This window comes from Schistocerca nitens, chromosome 1 (assembly GCF_023898315.1).
Source record: "Schistocerca nitens isolate TAMUIC-IGC-003100 chromosome 1, iqSchNite1.1, whole genome shotgun sequence".
Lineage (NCBI taxonomy): Eukaryota > Metazoa > Arthropoda > Insecta > Orthoptera > Acrididae > Schistocerca > Schistocerca nitens.
In genome coordinates this window covers 456644347-456670449 of record NC_064614.1, presented here as the reverse complement: position 1 = coordinate 456670449, position 26103 = coordinate 456644347, and the positions used below count along the sequence as shown (strand labels likewise).

Below are 26103 nucleotides of genomic sequence, written 5' to 3'. Positions count from 1 at the left end.
TATATATATATTAATCATCTTGTACAACACCCATAAGCTCCTTATAAATACAGATACAGAGTCTTTAAATAAATACAAAACAAAATAAACATAATATATTGATGACCGACATGCCACTAGGTTTCTTTTTCATCTTCACTTTCATCTTCATCCTCTAATTCTGGCATAGGAAATCGTAAGATAGCTGCTACACCAGTCAGCTGATCCAATTCTGAAAAAAAATAAAGCATTGAAAAATTTACTGCAAAATAATCATCACCTACACAATTCGTATAGCGTATAGTCGAGTTTACATAAGAAGACCCCTGACAGTTGTTGTGGGCTGGGAGCAGCAGCTTTGTGCATCTACCTCTACCAATCACATACCACCATTTTGTAAACTACTGTTTTCACGTGCGGCTGTTAGCACTATGCAGTTGAAGCTGGCATCAGCATTGCTAACTGCCATGGTTATCTTACATCAACCTGACTATAGCTAAATAAAACTAAATTTTTGTCGCCCATGGAAATAAGTGTAATATGAATGATTATTTTCAGTGTCGTTCACAAGTCACATCTATGGCTCCTCCCTGAAGCTTCAGTCCCTTCAACAAATACATCCTGTCATTAAGTATGCTGCTTCCAGACTCCTTCAGTCACCTGAACTGTATCTTTCCTTTTTTACGTTCTTTAATGTCTGTTGAGGTCATAGTTATCACTTCAATTTGTCACCCCCATCCTCTGTCATTTTTGTATGTGCTCATCTGTTCCAAAAGAAAAAAAGTTCTGGTAATTTATATATACAAGTGAACACATGGTCAGTCTGAATAGATGGGGAACAGTGTCCTCAAACACTAGGTAAGTATTCCAAATGATTCACATTACCCAATTAGATGAACAAGAGGCTGGAAATATATTTTACTTTCAGTTCTATATATTTATAAAATAATGAAACATATTTTTAAAAACAAGGCTAGGCTACAAATCTTCATCATTTTAATTCCTCTCCACGTTCGCTGCCAACATTTAATATGCTTTAATGTGTGTTGAAGTGTTTGAATTCATATAAGCTACTTATCACTATGCACAGTAATACATACAGATACACCCCATTATACGTGGATTTGTTATTTGCATTTTTACATATAAACAATTTTAGTTTTAAATCCACTGCTGTCATGCATTAACAGTACCCTGAAGCAGTAGAGGGTTAGCGCATCTAAACACGCTTCTCCTGTCATGTTTGCAAGATGTAAATCATCAGTTCAGGTCATTAGAGCTGTGAAGCTTCACTCAGCAGGACCTGTATTAAAAATGTTGGGTAAAAGGAATGGAAGTGTGCCCATCGAGGGAAAGAAGAGAGTATGAATTTTGTATTCATTAGAAAGAGAGAGAGAGAAGTTTTGGATTGCTATGAGAAAGGTAAGCGTATTGTTGACATTTAACATACTTTGGGACTTACTGAAGCCACAGCGAGAACTGTTCATGATAGTGCGAAATTAGTTCAAGAAGCTGCTCACTGTTCAACTGACTTAGGTGTGGCTAGAGTGACCAAATCTAACGTGGAATGGAAAAAATGCTAAGCCATTGGACCAAGCACCACAGCCAACAGTACAGGCCTCTCTCTTGAGCAGCTATTCAAGTTAAAGCCAAGAGCTTGTATGAAGGTTTAATTAAAGAAGAGGGCGATCCATCACGTTTCTCAGTGAGCTCAGGTTGCTCTGACCGCTTCTAGCATCGTTTTAGTTTTCATAAAATTAAAATGACAGGAGAGGTATCTGTGGCAGAAAAAATTGAAGGCGAGTAATTTAAAATGAGGTTTAAGAAAATGTGACAGAAAAAGGCTAGACTGTGAAGTAGGGTTTCAGCCTTGATGAAACGGGCTCGTTTTAGAAACAAATGCCTGGCGGCCCATTCATTTCTATTCAAGAAAAACCAGTAAGTGCCTTGATTAAGACTGCCAAGGGTCAATGTACCCTTCTTTTCAGAGGAAATGCTGCAGTGAACTGCAAATTAAAGCGCCTTATGTTCTGCCACTCTTGAAATTCTATGGAACTAAATGGTTGTGACAAGAGCAGACTGGGAGTTCAATGGACATTGAATAATAATTTTAGTGCATTATTGTGTGTTTCAATGTTAAATTTTTAAGTATATGATGACAAGGCAGTCAGTCAGTACTGTTGGGCCTTCCAAGGCCTGTTTGGATGGAGTTTAATTTAGTTTATAAATTTTGCATTGAAACGTGTTTAAGGAAGAGGATAATGGTTATTTTTGGTATAAATACTACAAGACCCTGCTATTTTAAACTTAAAAATACACATAAAATGCCTCTCCATTTAAGTGAATCTGATATACATAGCGATTCTATGGAATGTAACAATTGTATCTAATAAGATATACCAGTACTTCAAAACTTGGATACTTACGTTCACCAGATACATGCATACTCGAGAAGATCTTCACATCACCTCCAGATTCTCTTACTCCATCAACCAGAGCTACATATTCTTTCCTTTGTTTAACATCTTGTATTCTGAAATTAAAAACACCATGTTCCTACATGAAAAAGCCTCATAGTTGTTAGTTTTTGAAATAAGATTGCAATATATTGTTCAAATGTCTATCAGAAGGTCTGTAGACGGTGTTTATAAGGGAAACAAACCTAAGGACAATGTTATAGTAAGGGAAGGGAAATAGGTGAAGATGAGGCCATCTTTCCTAATATGTCACACAATGAACAGAGTATAAAGTGAAAGTGACAAACAAGAATTACAGTATGCATTAAACCAAACCTACTGCATGTTTTTGCAGTATAATTATATCAATTTTCAAGCCAATTCTTATCTATTGGATGATGCAGTTGTCAATAATTGCTCCATTTCCTAATCATCTCCGTTCAACATTTATCTCAGTTCAATAAAACTTTGTATGTTGTCAATATTGGTGGTGGTAAAATATTATGCATTTTCTTAGCTCAAAATAATTATTAAAAAGGCGGTCTAAGTAACCAATTGGACTGTTCGATTATCAGTTTAGTGAAAACAATTATACTACTGTCCACACTTTTACAAAGCCAACATAACACTCCTCAGCTGGAAGAAGGAAGTATGATCGTATGCTCCTTCTGGTGGACTTGCCTAAAGGAACAGCATGAAAACAAATTAGTTGGCTCGCATCATGTTTTCACTGGCAAGCAGCCCAGTTACTGTGGTTTTAAGACCACTGTAACCTAATTAATGTATTGTCTAATATGAAACGGACACTTTTCAAACACTACATGAATTGGAAAATCAAAAGATATATTTAAAGAGCTGTTATGCAATACAGAATACAGTTCAGTCACACTAACAGACACACTTTGATGAATATAATTTAATATCACATTACAACAAGTATAAAACAAGGCAATGAGGTAAGATTAGATACACAAAAATGTACCAGGCCACAGACCTTGGTGAGATGGTGCAACACTAAGATACTGGACTCCCATTCACTAAGGCAATGGTTCAAATAGCCAACTTGTGCTTTTGATAACTGAACTATCCTACCATCACAAACACCTTGTAATATTGTCATAAATGCATTACCAGTTTTTGCTGTCACATTATCTTACATAAAATAACTGTAGGTCTTGTTGTTAGTTTTAGTTAGATTGCAATATATTGTTCAAATGTCTATCAGAAGGTCTGTAGATGGTGTTTATAAGGGAAACAAACCTGATGACAATGTTATAGCAAGGGAAGGGAAATAGGTGAAGATGAGATGGGAGGTATACAATACTGCAAGAATAATTTAACAGTGTGCTGAAAGACCTAAGTGGAAACAAAACCCTTGCAGTGGACAACATTGTCTAAGATTTACTGAAATCCTCAGGAGAGCCAACCAAAATAAAATTATCTACCTAATGTTCAAGATGTATGAGACAGGCAAAATACAACCAGACTCCAGGAAAAATGTAATACAGTAATTGCATTTCCGAAGAAGAAAGATGCTAACAGGTGTGATTACAACCAAACCACCAGTTTAACAAGTAATGGTTGGAAAATATTAACACAAATTATTTACAGAAGAATGTTATCCTTGTAGAATCCAAACTCATGGCAGACAGGTTGGGTTCCAGAGAAGAGTAGGAACATGTAGGGCAATTCTTCGCTCAGCGATGTACATTAGAAGACACACTGAAGAAAGGCAAACCTGTATTTGTATCATTTGTAGCTCTTTTTTCCCTTTGACAATGCTAGTTAGAATACACTCATTGCAATTCTAAAGTTACCTGGGAGAAATTATAGGTAGCAAAAGATTATTAACAACTTGCACAGAAAACAGAAAGAAAGCTGGACCAGTGTGAGTAGGGTTAGCATTCAGATGTCCGTACAAACTTAATTATGTGTGCAGTAGTTCATCCATCCTGGGAATTGAGAATCTCATCTATTTTTGCCTGTGATTAATATCGACAATGGCAAGATTTTGGTTCCAGGAATTCCACGACATTAAAGAACCTTTCTTATTTGAAGTTTAAATTTGTTGTGTAATTTGCTATTGTAGTTTTTCATTTATTAGTTTTGGAGTTATATTAACACATTAATTAATAAAAGCTAATTAGTAATTGTGATGCACTGACATTGTTGTTCAATATAGCACTGGACGAAGTGATCAGGCAGTGGAGAGAAATAAACGAGGAAATGGGAATACCAAAGACCCATGTGGGGGGACAAAAATGACAACAGGGCTCAAGTGGACTGCCTAGCCTTTGCAGATGACATAGCAATAGTAAGTGAGACAGAAGAAGATGCAAAGACACAACTTGACAACTTAAGTAAGGTAGCCAGAAAGGTGGGACTGAGGATCGCCTATAACAAGACAAAGACATTAAACACCACTGCAGACTGGGAAACACCGGAAGGCACTGTGCAAATGGTGGACAAATTTAAATACCTGGGAGGATTTATAACAGGACGGAACAGGAGCAAGGAGGGAATAACAGAGAGGATAAAGATGAGGTCAGCCTTCTACATGACGAGAGAGGTATACAATAAAAAGAATATATCCACAGAGGCAAAGATAAGTCACTACAAGGCAACAGTGAAGAATGCAGTATTATATGCTGCTGAGACGATGACACTAGGAAGAAATGGGGCAGAGCAACTAGAGAAAGAAGAGAGGAAAATGCTGAGAAAAATGCTAGGTCCCGAGAGAGGTGGATGCGAAGACCTAGGGAAGAATTGTACCGGAACATGAGAACAATATCCGGGGAAATCAGACTCAAAAGGGCAAGGTTTGCTGGGCATGTAGTTAGGATGAGTATGGACAGAATGACGAAGAGAGTGTGGGAAACAACAGGGAGGACAAGGGGAAAGACAGGAACCAAGTGGATTGTTGAACTTCGGAAGGACTGGTTGGAATTGGGGATCAAGGTCTAAGGAAAGGAAAATTGGAGGAACAAATATACACCGACAAATATGCCGGAGGTCAATGACAGAGAAGAATACAGGAAAAGATTAGAATGTCAGCAGTGGAGCCGCCAGGAGAAACGGAAACTGAAGATCTTGGAAGAAGAGCGGGAGAGGAGAAGAGAAAGAATGAAGAGGTTCTGGGAGAAGAAGAGGAAAATGCAGTCCACGAAGGGGCTACCTGTGGTCCTACAGAGGCCGTAACGCAAGAAGAAGGAGATGCACTGACTTTGTCTACTCTCGTCCTCGTTGTGATTACTGGTAAAATGTGACTGAAGTCCCTGGAGAATTAAATGGTGCAGTTGGCTATAGGGCTATTGTTGTCACACAAATGTCGAATTGTTCTGTGGAATGCTTTGACAGATATTCTACAGAATACTGGAACCATACCTCAAACAATGGAAGTGCAATCCCGCATCAATTATTAGTGTTAGTTTGCTTTTGAACCTTGACAATCCTATACATGTCATAGGCATAGACTGTCAAGGAATATTTGTTAGTAGAATGGGCAGTTTGTAAATGACTTGCAATGCTAGCACCTTGTGGTGCAGTAGTTGGGTGGCCTTATGCCTGTCTCCACTAGATGGTAAAGATGTCATTTTCATAGCAACAAGGGATTTCACTTCATCCTCAGTCAATCAGCCCGAAATATTTGTACATGATACACACAAAACTTCCTCATGAATCACTTTAGCTCTTTCTAGAGCAAAATCCCTAGAACAGTTCCTGAAAACTAGATCAAAATCCCCGGAATAGTTCCTGAGACTTCTGGTGGATTACGAGTGCAATGTAAGTTTGTAATGGCAAAAAATTATTTTTTATGTGATATAATTACAAAATAACAATTTTTGGATATTTTTCCTTCACTTGTAGTGTGAAACCTTGCTTCCTGCTAAATTTCATGATTCTTCGTCAATGGGAAGTACACTATAGGCTATGATGAGTGAGTCTGTGAGTATCAAAAAATAACCATACATTTTGATTGTATCGGCCATATCTTTTGATTGTATTGACTCAAAAGCTTAATTTTTTACACTGCCAAGGGGCCTTAGTATATGATATAACCTTCAACTTGATACCTCTATCCATTCCTGAGAAAAAGGGGTCTTAACAGGTGGACAGACAGGCATCCAGACAACAAAATTATCCTATAAGGACCCCACTTTGCTGACTGAGGTACAGAACCATAAAAAGAGCAATTCTGGATAAACATCTCAAACCTGCACGTGCTGCAATAGCCAGTTGCAGTACTGACACAAGCAACAATATCTGAACTGACCAGTTAATTAGTTAAGTTACAGCCTCAGTCAGTGCACTGCTTTGTGATTAGATGCTACTGACACACCAGTTGGAAGTCCTAGATTCTGCTATAATTTTCACAGACTTCTTTACAAGGCCACTCCTAACTCATCTAATTTATTTTTTGATTCAAACCAATATGCCATCTGTCACACTGGACAACAGGTGAGTGTGCGTACAGTGTCTGCAGCCTGCCTACAGACGTATTAGCTCGCAAACAATGCCAGGAATGGCAACTATTAAATGTATTTATTCTACAGAAGTGTGCAGTAGGAACATTAACGTAAAACTGAATACCAAACATCTTGCAGAACCCTCTTCAGGGATCTTGGAAGTCTTAAACTCATATACCAAAACACTTAATCCCTAATGATGTTTGCAGTTAATAATAAGAGAAAATTTAAGATGAACTATAAAATTCACAACCACAATGGAACACTGCTTTCAATTAAATAGCAAATCATCATCATTTGAGTGTAATCACACAAAATAGTTAGGAGTATGTGTAGCAGCAGCCTTTCGGCGTGCCAGGTTCGTGCAGCTAACAGCAATACAGGACACAGGAATGGCATCACATCATCTCTTCAGATGAGTTAACAGTTCTATACAGCATCACAATGGACAATCTGTGTGTTGAGACTCCAAGGAGAATAAATGTTGCCAGATTTAATTCATCATCATCATACGAGATCATTATAAAGTGTCACGGTATAGGGTGCCATTGGTACATGACACAGGTAACACTGTCCGCCTGCTTAGCTGACTGGTAATGTGTCTGCCTACCCTGCAGCAGGCCTGGGTACAATTATCAGCCACATTGGAGATTTTCTCCGCTCGTGGGCTAGGTGCTGTGCTCTTCTCATCATCATTTCATCACCGACAAGCAAGTCGCCCAATGTGGCGTCACCTGAAATGACTTGTACCTCGGCAGCCAAACTTCCCCGGATAGGGCCTCCTGGCCATCAATGCCATATGATTTTTTCACAGGTAACACATTTCTGATGTTAAGGTTGGCAGCTGTGCCCTAACTTCGAGTTCTCTGTGATGTTATCTTTCAACAATATAATGCAACACTGCATGTTGCCATGGCGTCCTGATGAACCTCAGCACGGAGGGTGCTCAACTGCTGCCCTTGCTAGCATGTTCTTCAGACCTCTAACCAACTGAAAACACCTAGTCACAGGTTGCTGAAAGATTGGCATGCCATCACTCGCCAGTCACTTCGATGGATGAACTGCCAGAGTTGAAGCTGTACACACTGACATATCCATATCAGTTCATCCCAGCTCAGTTCAGTTCAGTTCAATGATCAATTGAGTGACAGTATAGGTTTTGTCAGAGGTAGCTGTTCTGGATACTAAATTTCGCACTCTGCGTCCCCCAAATAACCTGCGAATTTAGTAATGTATTCTTCCCATTATACAGTACATGCAAAATAAGTAAAATCATTACTTTCTATCCTTCCTGGTTTTGCGAGTTTAATAGCCAGTAGTGCAGAATGAAGGAAGAGCAGTGTTGAAAGTCCCATCAATGAGGAGACCATTAGAGACAAAGTGAAAGAGGAAGAGCAGAAGCTTTGTTTCAAAGTATCTGCTTTATAAATCAAACTCACACTCTCTCTCTCTCTCTCTCTCTCTCTCTCTCTCTCTCTCTCTCTACATCTGCGAAGGCTCTCCTACGTAATATGTTGTGGAACTCAGCAATGATGTCATATAAATCTTTTCAGAATAGCTTATTTTTATGCAATGAATGCCAACCGATGAATGAGTAAATTCTGTTTGCATTAATTCATTACTTACTATACACAATTAAGTCATCAATGATACTACATTTAGTAACAATCATGTGTCTCCCTCTCAATATAAGTAAATTTAGTTTTTCTTCCACCGACGTGTGTACAAGACAATGGTTCATAACTTTTTACACTAACTTGATACAGTACCCAGGCAAAAATGTGTGTTCACCAGTCCCAATGATGTGACGTCTCTATCCCCCATCCACAAAATCTATACCATGGTGGGTCCCATAGCTTACATTCCACCAGATCCCCACTGGCAACTGACACACGTGCTCCAGTGTCCAACAGTATTCACCAATTCTTCTTCCCCACTATCCCCTGACCGCACAATCCCTCCTCTGCATACAACTTCACAGCATCTTATTTTACTGAGACTGTGCTGATCTCTGCATCTACTTCCACTGCCCATGATTGGCAACACAGCTTCCATACATTCCCCATCTCTCCACATCTATAACACCTTATATTCACTGAAAACACTGTCCGTCTAGCTTGCAATCCAGTTGACATGTCAATTTCCTAGGATTCTACTGTCAATCTGTCAGCTGTGCACAAATCAACTGGAACCACTGACTTAACACTCCTTGAAATTTCCGAAGGCAAACCTCACATCAAGTCCCCTCTGCTCAGCCTCCCGTAAAATTACTTCATTCACCATAGCATTTTGCCCCAATTTGTATGTCCAACCACTGATCTTCCTCATTCCATCCACTAATTCTTCTATTGATTCTGTATGCCTCTTTCTTACTATGCACAACTGTTCCCTAAAATGTCTGGCACTATTTCATTCTGTTGACCTTTGAAACAACCCCTTTTTTTAAATTCTCCAACCATCCTAGCTCCCTTGAGAGCCTCTGTATAACCCGCATAAGTTTTTTTCTTCTTCAATTAATTTTGCTGCTGTCAAAAATTCTATATCAGACCAACCTTCTATCTCTGCCAAATTCCTAACATCCTCTATAAATGCTTGCACATCCTCAGCTGATTTACCAGAGAAAGGAGCAACTAAGCTTGCGACTGACAAATCTACATTTTCCTGTGGCAACTGGGCTTCTACTAAACCATGTAACTTTCTTTTAGCTGCTGTTAACTGTGCTAACCTTTCCGACAATAAATGAACTGACTCCTTGCTTTCCAGAATCTGCTGAAGCCTTACCCTTCTCGACACACATTTTAAAAGACTAACAACTACAAGAGACACAAAATAAAATACATTCACTTAATTCTTGCTTCTAATCATTAGCAGTTTTCATTTTCAGCACTGTCTAACAATATGCCTGTAACAATTACACATGAAACACATTACTGATATCAGTTCTGCACATGGTGCTGAATGACCTTCCAAGTTACACTGAATACAAGTACTAGACAATCGTGATCTCCATTAACCCATAAGTGCACCAATGAAGGTGCCTGATGGATATGGGATGAAGGAGGACACCATGCAGTACCAGTCACACAGCCAGAAGTTCCCAAATTGCTTTATTAAGGCTCCCTGCCAGAGTTTGATACAGGAAGCAGCTGCTTGAGGCATCTAGTGCCCCCTGTGGCTTCTCATCCAGCAATGCTGACAAGAGCATAGCACTGGCCGAGCAGCGGCTCATGACTCAGTCACCTCTGTCAGTGATGACTTTGTTCTCATTTGCCTCGGCTAACAATGGCCACAAGTGTGGTGGTGTGATTCGTACACACAGTGCTGTCCAGCAAACAGTGAGTGGGACATGTAATGGCAGTGACCCACTGTCCCGCATTAATGGCCAGTAAACTGCTTCCCTTGGCCCATCCTGCCCCGATGTGGTGGTGGCTCCAACCCCTGTGGTTTCAGAGCAGACTGCCCTGTTGCAGTGCCAAACTGTGGTCCACAAACAGTATTCCAGATGGCACCCAAGTAAAGCTGTGATATGAGACAAGTGACTTAAGCATAAAGTGGCTAGTTATTTATATGCTTTTGAGCTGCACTTGCTTGGACTTTGCTGTGTCTTGTGGCACATATGCTAAATACTACAGCAGCTATCAGTAGATAGTGCTGTGTCAACTATTTCCACACTCTCCCCAAGTTGGATCGCCTCGCAATGTCGTAACAGGCACATGGTATTTTGTATGGCAAAACATCTGCATTCACCTGCTCCTGGCGTTGCTGCACTATAGTTCCTACTCTGTGCATGCCTGACCAAATATTGTCATTGTGCTAAATAACATAATGAGCAGGATTCTGTATCACTGCACCATCAGTTAGCAACTTCCCTTGAATGCACAATACCAGCATTTTGTAAAGAGTTTCTGTGTGGGACGAGCTAGGACTACAATTTAGTTAACTTTTCATTAAACTTAGTAGTGAAGGGGAAGCTGTCAACCAAATCAACTGTTATATTACTAAGAGACTTTAAAACATAGACAGTAAGAACTGCTCAGTTGGCTTATTCTTCTTCTACAACATTTTCTCTCACCTTCCCGCTTTTTCTATGTAGACAATGTAGCTGAAGTACAGTAACTGAATCAAAACAAACTGGAAACTCACCTAAAAAGTTTGTCCGATATTAGCAATGTCTCAACTGCCTGTGCTTCATTTGCTTTTTCAACATGTTTTTTGCCATAGAATGCTTTTGCAGGTTCTGTCTGCAACATTGTGTAGAAAGATTCCAGAACTTTGACTTCACCACTTGCCTTAGTATCGGCCATCTTAGCGGCAACAGCAGGGTCAGTGAGAACCTCTAAAATATACAGGGATAAAAATACAAGCACAATTAGTACCAAATCATACATGTGGTCTATGTAAAATGAGCACTGAAAGTTGTAGTATGTCATGCACCAGTATAGTACTTGATAGAACATGAGGATAAACTTACTAGCTTTTCTCATCTAGGAAGATAACAAATATGTAGTAGGTATGTGATATTAATTACCTCTCACAACTGTAGGACATTCTACTGGATATAAATCGATTAATTAGTTATTCACAGAAGAGAAATAAATGTTTAATATAACATATCCAAATTGGGAGACCCAAAGACAACATAAGTTTAAATTGTCTAGGATTTGCTGATAACCTTGCTTTCTTATCCAACAGTATTCAGGAAACCAAACAAGTTATCTCACTACAGTAAATACCACAGAAAATTGGTCTTGGAATATCCTTCAAAAAAACAGTCATCATGTTAACTGACCCACCACTCATAAACCAAATTGCTATAGGAAACCAAGAAATGAAAATTATACATAAATTTAAATATCTGGAAGAAATCATAACATATAACCTCAATGAAAAGCCAACATAGCATAACAGAATAAACAAACTGACTAGAGCACAATGTATCACCAAGAACACCTACAACAGGCTCTTTAGCCTGTGAAAAGCAACAAAATTAAAACACTACACAACAGTCACTCAACCAAAAATAACATGCGCAAGTGAAACCGTCTTCAATACAACCAACACTGCACAAATAGAGAAAATACAAAAATTGAGAGAAGAATCATCAGAACATGCATCAACAAATTGTACCAGAAAGGAGGACAGTGGAGGGTAGCTGCAAATGAAACAGTCTCCAAGGAAATAGAACCGGCAATGAGCACAACCAGGAAGAAACGCATTTCATTTTTCGGACATCTAATCAGAACACCAGAGAACAGGATCAGGAGAATAGAAAAATTGTGGTATAGTAAGTGCAACATTAAGTGGATTACAGAAATCAAGGAAGATATGGGTGAGCTACAGGTTACATTGGAAGACCTAAGAAACAAAACTGACAAAATCTGGAAACTCACAGACAAACAAACCAGACTGCAAATGAGAATTAACAAACAGACAATAGGAAGGGTGATTTCCGATGAAGAAAAAAAGGATGAGATCCAAGAGAATGAAGACGTACTGGGCTGACAGGAAACTGAAAAATTCCTTGTATTAAGTTGGCTACAGTGGGCCAATGAAGGTCATAAAACGTAAATAAATAATAACATATCTGTTGAAACTTCACCACTGAGGAACTACCAAATTTACAAAGTACATTTGACTTCCAAACATAATTGACACTGGTCAAAATGTCCTAGTGATTAGCCATGGCAGAGAGCTGCTACTATCAAAGTGCCTATCACCAATCATTTTTCAAATTAAGCACTCTTTAAATTGACCAATAAATAGTAAATATTGGCAGTCATATCATGTGCTACAATGCATACAGGTCTTGCATTAATAATGGGACAACCCCCTCTCTGGAGTTTTGCAGGAAGTATTGTGTGCTGTTATAAGGACGGAAGGAAAGCTAATGTATAAAATTCTGTCGAGATTATTAGAAATTGAGCACATGTTTGGGTTACACAAAGATAGGATACGGATTAGACACTGGACTTTTTGAAGAAACCAATTTGACATTTGTCTGAAATTATTTAATGAAATCATAAATCCAGAAGACCAGATGAGGCTTAAAACACTGCTCCTAGTGCATGCAAGGCAAATGCTTTAACTCTCACATTCACTGCATTAATTCTATTCACTGTCAATAATGGTGATGAGTAATGCAACAATTCTTAATGTGAAAGTCAGACCTGAATCAAAAGTCAAACAATGAAAAATCCAGGATTAAATCATGACAATATTATGAAAAGGATAGATTGCTTCTTGCCATATAGCAGAAATGAGGAGTCACAGATAGGGGTAACACACAGACTGCTACCAAGTATGCTCCGAATTACACTACATACACACACACACACACACACACACACACACACACATTCACATTCATGCAAACACAACTCACACACACATGACCACTTTCTCTGGCTACCGAGGCTAGACCAGACTGACCTTGGCAACCAGAGACACTGATCGTGTGTGTGTGTGTGGTCTTGTCTAATTTGGAGAATGCCTTTTGGCCAAAAGCTTACTTTATAAAAGTCTTTTCGTTGTGCCTGCCTGCAATTCAACAGCTCCATTATATGGTGAGTAACAACATAGCCTTTTCATTACATTGTTAATTAAATAAAATTAAATTATGACAGCAATTCCATTGTCAGCCTACAATTGTAAACTTTCATATAAATATCTTAAAAACTGATATTTGATTATACTTCAGAAACTGAACCAAAGTCTCAATAGGTAATAGCACAAGAACCCAAAAACTGCAACTTTTTAAGTTTCATTTATGAAAAAATAGATAGAATTTGTCCAAACCTGTTGTCTGCAAAACAAGACAACCTTACTGTCTCATTCACTAAAAATTTACATTTACCCTCTGTTTTTTACACTCTTTTTCCAAATAAAGCAAGCCATGTTTCCAACATTTTCACATTTCTTTTGCTTTCTATGTGCATTTTGATTTAGCCCCCTGTGCTGGTAAGTACAGTATTCATTTTGCGCATCTACTGACAAACTGACTTAGATCACCTGGTGGACTGGAATTAGCTTGAAGTCAATGACTGTTAATACCATTCATATAACAGGCATCTAGTATCAAAACTGACCATGTCAATGAAGGCATATTTTTCAATATGGATGAAAAATCTCTACAGACACAACGATGGGCACATACATTTTTCTTTCATAGTTTCATCCTTAATGGTTTAATATTTAAGTTCTACTGTTTATTGAAATCTCATAATGAACCCTTTTTTTAGTTAATTTAAGTTTAGACTTTGCTATTTTTTTTAATTTTATATAATTTTACTCTTTTTAAGTTCCAAAGTCTTGAGGAAAAAAGCATTTAAATGAAAATAACATGACAATGTAATTACTTTTCTTTAAAAAAATCTCAAAATAAATTGGTCAATAAATTACCAAGAACATCTAAAACTGAGGCGAATACAAAATAGGATTTCTCTCACTAAAAGTCTGTAGTTAACTTATATATTGAACACAATAAAAAGAAAAGATCTGCAAATAATCAAGCATGTTAATAGAATTATTATTATTATTATTATTATTATTATTATTATTATGACAGACACTGTTCACACATATTAAGTAATACTGTTGGTGTAGGTCTAAATTCGCTCCCATTTAGATTACAATATCAGGGAGCTCGTGTGAATCACTGACGCAAACTTTGGAGACTGTGTTCGAACTCTCATTACCAGTGCAAGCTGGTTCATGAGCTAATATTATTGTTTTATATAACTGCAATGACTAAAGATCTTCCCATGTTGGGATAATGTGTTTATGCAGGAGATTTTTTATGTCTTTTGTTTCAAAGACAGGTAGAGTAATGTCTCTGATCACTGTGTGAGTTGTCATTTGAGCCAGCAATTTTCCTCTTTTACACAGACTTTGGTACTTCCAATATCATAATTGTAAAATAGCTCCTCTTTTAGACACACACACTTTTGTGCCTTCTCTCTTTTCTTCATAATAATTCTTTTGGTCTTAGCTATGGAAAATGCCACTGACAAGGGAACCTCCCCATCACACTCCCCTCAGATTTAGTTATAAGTTGGCACAGTGGATAGGCCTTGAGAAACTGAGCACAGATCAATCGAAAAAACAGGAAGAAGTTGTGTGGAACTATGAAAAAAATAAGCAAAATATACAAACTGAGTAGTCCATGCGCAAGATAGGCAACATCAAGGATAGTGTGAGCTCAGGAGCGCCGTGGTCCCGTGGTTAGCGTGAGCAGCTGCGCAACGAGAGGTCCTTGGTTCAAGTCTTCCCTCGAGTGAAAAGTTTACTTCCTTTATTTTTGCAAAGTTATGATCTGTCCGTTAGTTCATTGATGTCTCTGTTCACTGTAATAAGTTTAGTGTCTGTGTTTTGTGACCGCACCACAAAACCGTGCGATTAATAGAAGAAAGGACGTGCCTCTCCAATGGGAACCGAAAACATTTGATCGCAAGGTCATAGGTCAACCGATTCCTCCACAGGAAAACACGTCTGATATATTCTATATGACACTGGTGACAACATGTGTGTCATAACAGGAATATGTTGTCGACCCACCTAATTTGTACACTTGGCAAATGGGTAAAAAGATTCTTCTACCTTGCCTGATTTAGGTTTTCTTGTGGATGTGATAATCACTCCCAAAAAAGTGATGAAACAAAAAAGTGATGAAACATAAGAGTTTGTGACATAAACTGCAACAAATGAATGAAACAGTTTCACAGTCGCACAGTTCTCCCTGTGCTCTGTCAAAACATATGTTTTTAACATTTTCAAATTTTTCCTTGTGTAGACCGTCAATTCCTGCATATGTCCAAGCAAATCTGAACATGTCTTGGAATTTTGGAGGAAGAAGTTGATTATGTGTGAGTGCCTGAACTTTGATAATTGTCTGAAAATAAAAAATTAAACTTTTCACTCAAGGGAAGACTTGAACCAAGGACCTCTCGCTCCGCAGCTCCTCATGCTAACCACGGGACCACGGCGCTCCTCAGCTCACACTATCCTTGATGTTGCCTATCTTGCACATGGACTGCTCAGTTTGTGTATTTTGCTTATTTTTTCATAGTTCCACACAACTTCTTCCTGTTTTCTCGGTTGATCTGTGTTCAGTTTTTCAAGGTCTATCCACTGTGCCAACTTATAACTAAATCTGAGGGGGGTGCGATGGGGAGGTTCCCTTGTGAGAAGGAAGCTTCATTACATCAGCACTTTATAAATCTGGAGGTTTCATCTATTGATGCACTCTGAACAATACACATGTTGCAATACACAATAATGACAAAATACAATCACCAAGGAAATAGGATTGCTTTCATGTCAATCACAGCTACACAGATATTCTGCAAGCCACTGCACAGTGCATGGTGTAGGGTACCCTGCACCACTACTAATTATTTTCTTTCCTGTTCCACTTTGCAAATAGAGCAAGACTTTGTAAGAGCACTAATTTCTCATATCTTATCTTCGTGGTCCTTATGTGCAGTGTATGCTGGAGACAGCAGAAAGTTCTGCAGTTAAGTTCCAAATGCCAGTTCACTGAATTTTTTCAACAGTGTTTCTCGAGAAGAACATTACCTCCAGGGATTCCCATTTGAGTTCCTACAGCATTTCTGTAATGCCTGCATGTTGTTCGAAACTATCTGGTACGGATCCCCAACAGTAGAGCAGTACTCAAGTAGATGTAGCACTAGCATCCTACATGCGACCTCCTTTAAAGGTGAAACACACTTTCCTAAAATTCTCCCAGTAAACCGAAGTCAACCATTCACCTTCCCTACTGCAATCCTCACATGCACGTTTCATTTCATACTGCTTTGCAACTTTATGCTCATATAGTTAAATGACGTGACTGTGTTGAGCAGGACATTTCTAATACTGCATCCAAACCTAACAGGTTTTTTTCTGTTCATTCACATTAACTTATATTTTTCTACATTTAGCTGCGTTTCATAACACATGGTACGAAGCCTACAAATGTGGGAATTAGTGCAAAAGATTGGCAGAATATAACAAATTGCCTACTGATATGGTCACATTATTGTGTAATGTGACAACACAAAATTCCATACAAAAAAATGCAGTGACATAAAGACCGTTGCTCATTCCTGTACATGACCAGTTATGAATTCACTGGTGCAAAACTTGGCCCATTCTGTTGCACAATCAAGAATTCAATGCTCTGTGACACAAAGATGTGGCTGATTTTGACGCAGATTCTAGTTTTACCTGATAGTGATATACTTTAAATTGAAAACTTGAACTCATTTTTGAAAATTTTGAGATTTGGCCAGTTTTGATACTAGACGCCTCATATCCTGAATTAGGAAAAATCAACATTTTTCTAACTCCAAGTCATTTCAAAGTGAATAGAATCATCTTGGCAAAATTTCTTAAACCCAAGATCTACTACGTCAGCCCCTCCTGTACTCTCATAAGATTTCACTCACATTCTGGTGTAACACTTGTTACAGATAATAACAAAATACAGCAGTAATCAAGCGATGTGCAAGTTTGTGAACTAAAAATTAAATACTAACAAGGCAGAGAACTGATGGTAAAAGTGAACTCACTTTACACTGATTTCACAAATAGACTATTTATTTTCCCGAATCTCCATGTTAAGGAGGATCACATTGTGCACAGGGAAGGTGACACAATAACAGAATATGTGTAAGTATGTAATACACAAACATCTGAATGAGTTATTGCTTTTTTTGAGAAACCAAGTCAGCATTCAACTTAAGTGATATATTAGACCATTGTAGACAGGTAAAAATGGTTATAATAGAACTGAATCTGGCTCTTCTAAAAAATGAGTCATCTGTTATCACTGCAAAACATACTACGCAAGAGAGCTAAGCCAACAAGGCATTGCATCTTTCACTTGATCTATTATCCCTATTTCAACATTAATAACTACCTGATTTCATTCTAGATCTTGCCACATTGACTCAATTTTTTGCCCATTCTAATTATTGAAGAATCTTGTGGGTGGATGGCTGACATTAATTTTGCTTTCACACATCTTATTTTTCAGTCAATGGTAGGGACAACAGTGCTGAATTATTTATTTGTACGAAGAATACTGGATGATAAAAAAAGGCAAAACAACATATTCTTGATGAATGAGATCAGACAAGAGAGAAAATTCCATTGAAAGTCACTCCTATTTTCATTATAATCTGAAAACACCAAGTGCGATGGAAGTGAATTTCATCTAAACATTACAGTTTTCAAGTAACTCACTTACCTGAAGCCCAAATCTCTTCCTACTGGTTCCTGTCAATGTGATCATCAAATATTTCTTAAATACACAGGTGATTCTACTCACCTCTCAAGGAATGCTTGAAGCCACTTGATGAATGAACAAGCATAAACTTGCTTTTATTTTCTAACAACATTTTGTTATCAGTTTTTACTGCTTGTTGGAACATATATTCATTGAACTGGTCTCTGACAAATCCTGGACTTGCTATCAAAACACATTTTACAATATCGAAGTTGACGTGACGAAGAATTCCCTGCATTACACTTTCAAAAAATCTTGCCATACCCTGGAAATATTTAAGAAAGTTTTACACATTCCATGTTTACCAAGTTACCATTAAAAAATAATCTACATAAATATTATAAAACCAATCAAAAATTTTCAGAATCTGTGTCACAGTACTATGTAAAAAGGAGAAATTAAACACTAAATTGCATCTATTGTATGTAATAGTAATGGAAATTCCAGGGTGAAGCAATACATAAAATACGGGAAAGGCAACCACTCACCTATAGCAAATCGATGCATGGATCACACACACACACACACACACACACACACACACACACACACAAACAGAAAACAGTACTCACAGTAGCTTTACAGTACTAGCTCTTAGTCTAACAAAAGTACATACATTCAACAAACAACCAAACACACACCCCAATGTACATTCCCAAGGTCACAACATGTCTGAATGCTCATTGGCTATCGGAGAATGCATGACACGCGCGCAGAACAATCCTAATCTCAACCACCATTGTTTGTGACTCCAATTATAGTAAAGCACTGTGGAGTTGAAACTGGGGTTGGGGATAGCTTTGGCATAACTGCAGTCATGACTAAGCCAACCTCAACTTCTTTTCAGAACAGCTGATTATCATGCATGAATAATGGCACTAACTGCTTCTTCCTAACTAGTTATTTATACCTTCATTCCTAACCACTTACATATACATACCTCAAGCCTACATATATTCTATTTTTCCAGTGCTTCCTTATGAACAGCCTCACAGCTTATTCACTATACTTACTTTCTCATGTTGCTGTACATTCCCTTTTCTTTTCCGTGGTATGCTTTGATCAATTTTTGCCCGTACCAAAGTCATTGTGGATGTAATAAGGCAAATATGAGCCAGCCCCTCTTGCATAACTACCGCTGCCACATCAGCGTTCTGTAAGTAAAGTAAAAATCACTTTGGCACATTGTATCTTTATTGCAGTCAGTAAAAACAGTGAACTATAGTAACCACATACAATGCTTACATACCTGTGTAGGATCACAAGCAATATTAACTCTCTCCAGTGATACAGAATCCCATTCTGGCTTTGAAAGTGTGAATTTTCTGTTCACTTCAAGATCCAGGGTATGGTAGGCTCCCATCTGTGATTAAAAGACAAAAAGGAAATCCATGAGAAACCAATAAGTTCTACCAATATGTAAATCTCTCATCATGTTATACAAGAGAAAATGTCATCAACAGATACAGAGGAAACTTTATAGCCTAAAGAACTGGCAGTACCACCAATGAACATGTGCTGAATCAGATGCAGAGAATTGGTGACTGGTGTATAGACTGCCAGTGGCACATAACGCAAAAGAATGTAACAAATCGTGCAAGAGCAGCAAAGAGGTCTATTATTTTCAATTAAACTGTTGGTGACATATACTGTAAACAGCAACAACCTAGGATACGAGGCCTGTCTAAAAAGTATCCAACCTTTGGCCAGAAGAAATATTTTGAATACCTACGGGGTTGGGACCCTAATCCCCTTCCAAGTAGGTAGGCCCTTGCACTTGCACACACTTAGCCCACCGATCCTTCCACTGCTGGAAACATCTCTGGAAGTCTTCTCTTGGAATAGTGTTCAACTTTGTCGTCGTGTTCTGCATTATCTCTTCTCTACGCTCAAAACGGGATCCTTCAGTGGCATCTTCAATTTTGGAAACAACCAGAAGACGCAAGGAGCCATGTCAAGAGTAGGGAGGTTGGCGAATGGCTGTAATTCCGTGTTTGGCCTGGATCAAGTGGGATGAATGTGCGGGGGCATTGTCGTGATGCAATCGCCTGTTTTTCGCCGTCCACATGTCCAGTCTTTTGCGCCGAACTGCATCACGGAGTTGCCAGAGAACATCTTGATAGTACTCCTTTGTCACTGTTTGTACTTCTGGTGCTTATCTGTGATGCACAATTCCACGGACATCAAACAAGACAGTCAGCATCACCTTGATTTTGCTTCGCACCTGCCGCACTTTCTTCGGGCTTCCATTGCGGTGACTGTCTTTTTGTTTCTGGGTCATACCCATACACCCATGACCCATCTCCAGTTATCACGGTGCTCAGAAACCCAGGATCAGTGTTGGTTGTGCCCAGAAGGTTCTGTGCAATGTCAAAATGGAGGTCTTTTTGTTCCGGTGACAACAACTTGGGCACGAATTTCACAGCCACTCAGTGCATGTTCAAATCACCACGCAAAATTGCATGTGCAGAATCTTTACTCACTCCAACCTCTTGGGCAATCTCCCGCACAGTCAAATGAAGATCTGCTATCACCAAATTTTGCACCCTCTCAACAAGAGCTGCACTCTGAGCAGTTTGGGGCCTGCCAGAACACTGGTCACTCTCCGCTGATGTGCGACCATTTTTGAATCGATCGAACCACTCCTTAATTTGTGTTACACCCACCGCATCTTCTCCAAACACCTGCTGAATCTTACGAATTGTTTTGCTTTGAGAATCACCCAGCTTTTGACAAAATTTGATGCAGTATCTTTGCTCAACACGTTCAGTCATCTTGAGAGAATCGGTAAACCGACAAACACGTTGTGTAGCACCTCACTCAGCGACCGAAAGGCAGCGACTGGGAAGGGACAAAATTCACACATGAGCATAAATGTCTCTTCCTTTACTGTGTACAGTGACGCTGTGCTATCGTCTCTATTTTGCACAGGAAAATCAAAGGTCGGATACTTTTTAGACAGACCTCATACATAGGGATAACAATCTGGAGTGATGTAAAGCGAAATGAGCATCATACGCAAATGGAACATGCAATGGGAAGAAACAACAATGATACAAGAAGTACCTCCCACCACACACTGTTTGGTATATTGCATTGTATAGATGTACAGAGTGATTTTGCTATATGAGGACAAACTACAGGAAACAATCCCTGATAGAATAAGGAGCAAAAAGAAAGGTCATATGGACACATGGCCAGAAATGTGTTTCAAGGGAGGTACACTCAGTTGAAAAAGGTGATAAAAGTCTTTGATAGAATGGGTTTCAATAACTGATATCACACATATAAACATTTCAGATAGTTGGGAGTGTTCTGTCTGTATTAGTTTCAGTCCACACTCACGAGGGTAGCGAGCTGGAGTACCATCATGTACTAGCCACATTATCCTTTGTACCATGAAAGGCACATCTGCCAGCAGGGAAGGCAGAGTGACCTGTAGGAAGCGCAGATAGGCCTCGCCTGTGAGGCATTGAGAAAGGATGACTGGTCCCACAAGAAGATCACCAATAATCCCGCCCCCCACACACACATTGAGGCTGAAATACTGCTGATGGTTTGCTGTCACTGTGGAATCTCTGTAGCCTATAGGTGGGTTCTGGTAATATCACCCTCATACAGATAGCCTCCTCTACCAACAGGATTGATGACAGAAATCCCGCCACAGTGCTGGCCTGTGTGATGAACCAATGACAAAGCCATAACCACGGCAGTAAGTTTGTGTGTAATAAAGCAAATTCAAAAATACATAATGCTACATACACTCTTCTTGTTCAAGCATTTTCACCTACCTGATGAACACACACACACACACACACACACACACACACACACACACACACAACAAAATTAGAAATATCCAAACAGTGCACACTCCACTGTACAGTGAAAGCCTCATTCTGAGTAATTACCAATTTACAGAAAAGGTAAAGCTGTCATCAACATAAAGGTTGGTTTGAACACAGTGCTTTATAAGCATGGTCCTATTGGAGGTGGTACACCATTTCCTAACCCCAACCTTTGAAAACAAACATGAACAACTGCAAGAAACTTTTCTTTTCTTTTTTTTTTTTTTTAATGAGGGTAGCAGTTTTGGTCTGTTTTAGACCATCTTCAGACCTCGCACCATGCCGGTAGGCGGTCGCAGTTAGCATTTGTGAAGTTGTAGCACCTGCTCCATTCACTGCCACCGTCTACCAGCATGGTGTGAGGTCTGAAGATGGTCTAAAACAGACAGAAACTGATAACCTCATAAAAAAGGAAGTTTCTTGAGGCTCTGACTCTTCACGTTCATTTTTAACTAATAAAAAACCGCTGCTCTCCAATAAAACTGTTTCAACCTTTGAACTGTCAGTTATAGGAGGACATGCACTTCAAATTGAACTTCGAACTATGGTGCAACTTGGGGTTGAACTTTTAGTGAGATTCTTTACTACAGGTTGTGTGGTGGTTTATATTGGAGGTCTGTATGACAGATGAAAATGTTATACTCTTTCATCACATACAATCTAACATTACACATTTTAATTCTCTATAATTGTAATTCATTAGCTTTACAAAATCATTTCTTGAGAGGCTTCCTATATAAAGTTTCTGACCACTTTCCTCCCCATTCATCAGCCCATATTAATTTGGTTCTCTGTATCACAGTGCTTCGCCGGACACTGAGTTGGAGAAGTTCTGCTGTCTGGTAATTTTTTTCCTTCTCCAAACCAGCTACAGACACACATCAGTTACACCTCACGGTTAGAATACTTTTGGAAGAGCAGTATGATAATAGGTTTTTAACTCTCTGCAGATCACTGGTAAATATATATCTGTGTGTGTGTGTGTGTGTGTGTGTGTGTGAGAGAGAGAGAGAGAGAGAGAGAGAGAGAGAGAGAGAGAGAGAGAGATATGTTTGGCTCTTAAAAGTGCCATTGTGGGGTTGCGGCATGTCGTTTTCGCCGTGAGAGATACGAGATCTAGTTCGGCCTCCATTTGTGTAGACTTTTAGCCGTCCTGGGGTGCACAAGCTGACACCCTCCGTACAGCGGCCTCATCTCTCGTATATCCTGTGGCTGAATATTGTGCACCTGTCTGGTACAGGAGTGTGCATGCCAGTAAGATTGACATTCAGCTGGATGACTCCACGAGAATTGTAACGGGCAACCTGAGATCAACCCCACTACCTTGGTTGTCTGCTCTCTGTAGAGTCTCCCTACCACATTTGAGACGACAAGAAGCAGCAACCCACGAACAGGAAAAGATTAATAATGAAATGTTTTCCCATAGGCTACCCACCCAGGAAATACTGCTCAAACCTTCCTGCACGTGTCTCAAATCAAGAAAACCATTCTGGATAGCTCGATAACCCAAACACACACACACACACACACACACACACACACACACACACACACACACACACAAACTTGCTGCCTCAGAGATTTATTTTGTAAGTCAATACATGTTGGCTCAAAGGTTATGTACTAGATAATAACTTTCCTTATTTCTTACAAAATCTAGTATCGATCTGAGAGCACACTTTGACGATGTTGCCATTAAAATTAACTTCTTGGGTGATAAATACCTAGGAGTAATTCTTAAGGAAATGGATCTTGTACCATGGACATCTGAGGCATTTCTAATAGAATGAGGACATTAATACAGGGCTTGTTTAAGTGATTAAAAAACATTGGGTTGATTCAATAACTCCACACAAATTAGGGTAAAAGTTAATAGTGAACATCATCTCTCCCCTTTGCATATTTCAGTAGATGGACAACATGTACAGAGCATGCACCAAAATGCTCATCAGAAGCTTGTCCACTACCTAATAACAGTTTTCTGAATTTACCTGGTAGGTTTAGTTTTTATGACAAAATGTGTTTAAATAGGAATGAATGTAAACCACAACCTTTATTTGAATTTTCATTCATTGTCTTTGCCAATACACAACCAAATTATCACTTTTCAACCTAGCCTATGACTAGCACTACACTACAAATCAGTCCAGCACCACAACCAAGATTTCATGGTTGGTCCAATATTACACTCTGGCCTAATTCCGAGTAACTGAGCAATAATACTTCAAGGCTTTTAGGATACCACACCATGCACTGTACAATGGCTTGCAGTGTGTGTATGTAGATGGAGAAAAAACAATATACAGGGTGAGCACATAGTCTTGCACCGACTATAACAATTTATTACAGAAGAACCGTTTGACATAATGAGTTACATTTGATGCCGTTACATAGGTTAGTGTTAACAGTTTTTTTAAGACCACTTACATTAGTAAACCTCAACGTGTGCTCCCTTGGTAGCTTGGAGAATATCGAGGCGGTATTCCAGTTCTCAACATGTGTTTTGTAACATGCGTTCTGTCACAGTACCCGCAGCAGCTTGTATCCTTGCCTTCAGTTCGTCGACGTCAGCAACTGGTGCGACGAAGACTCTGTCCCTGATATAGCCCCCCCAAAAAAAGTTAAGGGACGTGATTTCCTGGATGAAACACTTCCGGATCGGTGCATTGGCAGGAACGGTCCAACACCCTGGCTTCCCCGCTCTCCAGACATTACGCCCCTTGACATTTTTTTTCTGGGGCTATATCAAGGACAGGGTCTTCGTCACACCAGTTGCTGATGTCAACAAACTGAAGGCTAGGATACAAGCTGCTGTGGGTACTGTGACAGAACACGTTACGAAACACCTGGCGGGAACTGGAATATCACCTCGACATTCTCCAAGCTACCAAGGGAGCACACATTGGGGTTTAATAAAGTAAGTTGTCTTTAAAAAAAGCTGGTAACACTAACCTATGTAATAGCATCATATGTAAATTATTATGTCAAACGGTTAATCTGTAATAAATTGTTATAATCAGGGCAAGACTTTGTGCTCACCCTGTATAACATGCAATGCAAAACTGGAGAGTAGACAGTATGCGACAATATTCAGTTGACAACCAAGTTCACATTAAGCCATCACAAAATAAGCTTGGGGGGGGGGGGGAGGGAGGCGGCGTGGGGGAGGCACAATCACACACTAGCCACATCATTTGAGCAAACCACTTTATGTTTGTGAAATGCTTAGCCTATGGAATTTATTGCGTAATACTTGGATACATTCTGTGCATTTGTAAAACTTAAAAACTAAAAATTTTGCAGGGTTTATGACCTAGTGAACTAAAGAAATATTATTACACTATGGTTAGAAATAACAACTTCAGAATTGATCTCACATTCCCACAAGCGAGAGAAGTGCACCGTGTTGGATCTGAATACATTTAACTTACCTTGACATACTGATTTTCTTCCACATTTCTGCCTTTCAATCTTAGCATACATGCTTGAGTATCAAAATCGATGGCCTCAACGCGAATTGTTAGAGTTGTTCGAACCCGGTTACTTGTGGATGATCCTGTGGAGGACTCTGTCTGCACTTTCCTGTCAAACAAAACTGTCATTGACCAACAATACTCTATGTGTATATGATACCAATCGTAGAAGCTGACACATACCTTATTGTTGAAGCTCTCACACAATCTCCCTCGCTGATTAGGTTATATGCGTGCCACATGTCCTCCGTCTCCTCCGGAATAAGGGAAACACTCCTTTTTTTATCAAAAATAAAAGTGATGTTGAGTGACGTTAAACGTATTCGCACAATACTTCAATTTTTTCTTCTGTGATGTAACATTACACGAAAATCTATACATACCCTTCTCCATCCTTGTCAACACTTTTGTGGACTAGTTTCATTTCGTTTCTGTTTTTTTCTCGAGCATTTCCAAGTTGCAAACACGTCTCACGCACGACACACTCATTTTCATAACAGCGTCTACCACACTTTCACTTACTCGAGCATTGACCGGAAGCAACGAAAATCTAGTTGTGCGGAAGGTTCTCAGCTCTGCCACCTGACGGCGAGA

General features: G+C 39.1%; 1 protein-coding gene across 1 annotated transcript; it reads right to left on the bottom strand.

Annotated features, from left to right (window-relative positions):
* On the bottom strand, positions 1–26095 carry LOC126251742 (protein pelota). Its single transcript, XM_049952354.1, has 9 exons — positions 25893–26095; positions 25693–25785; positions 25468–25618; positions 19438–19551; positions 19202–19342; positions 18231–18453; positions 11045–11237; positions 2406–2512; positions 1–211 (listed from the first exon to the last, which is right to left on the bottom strand). Exons 1-9 carry the CDS (start codon positions 25931–25933, stop codon positions 117–119), a joined length of 1158 nt encoding a protein of 385 aa, XP_049808311.1. The 5' UTR covers positions 25934–26095; the 3' UTR covers positions 1–116.
* Between the last annotated feature and the right edge of the window lie 8 nt (positions 26096–26103).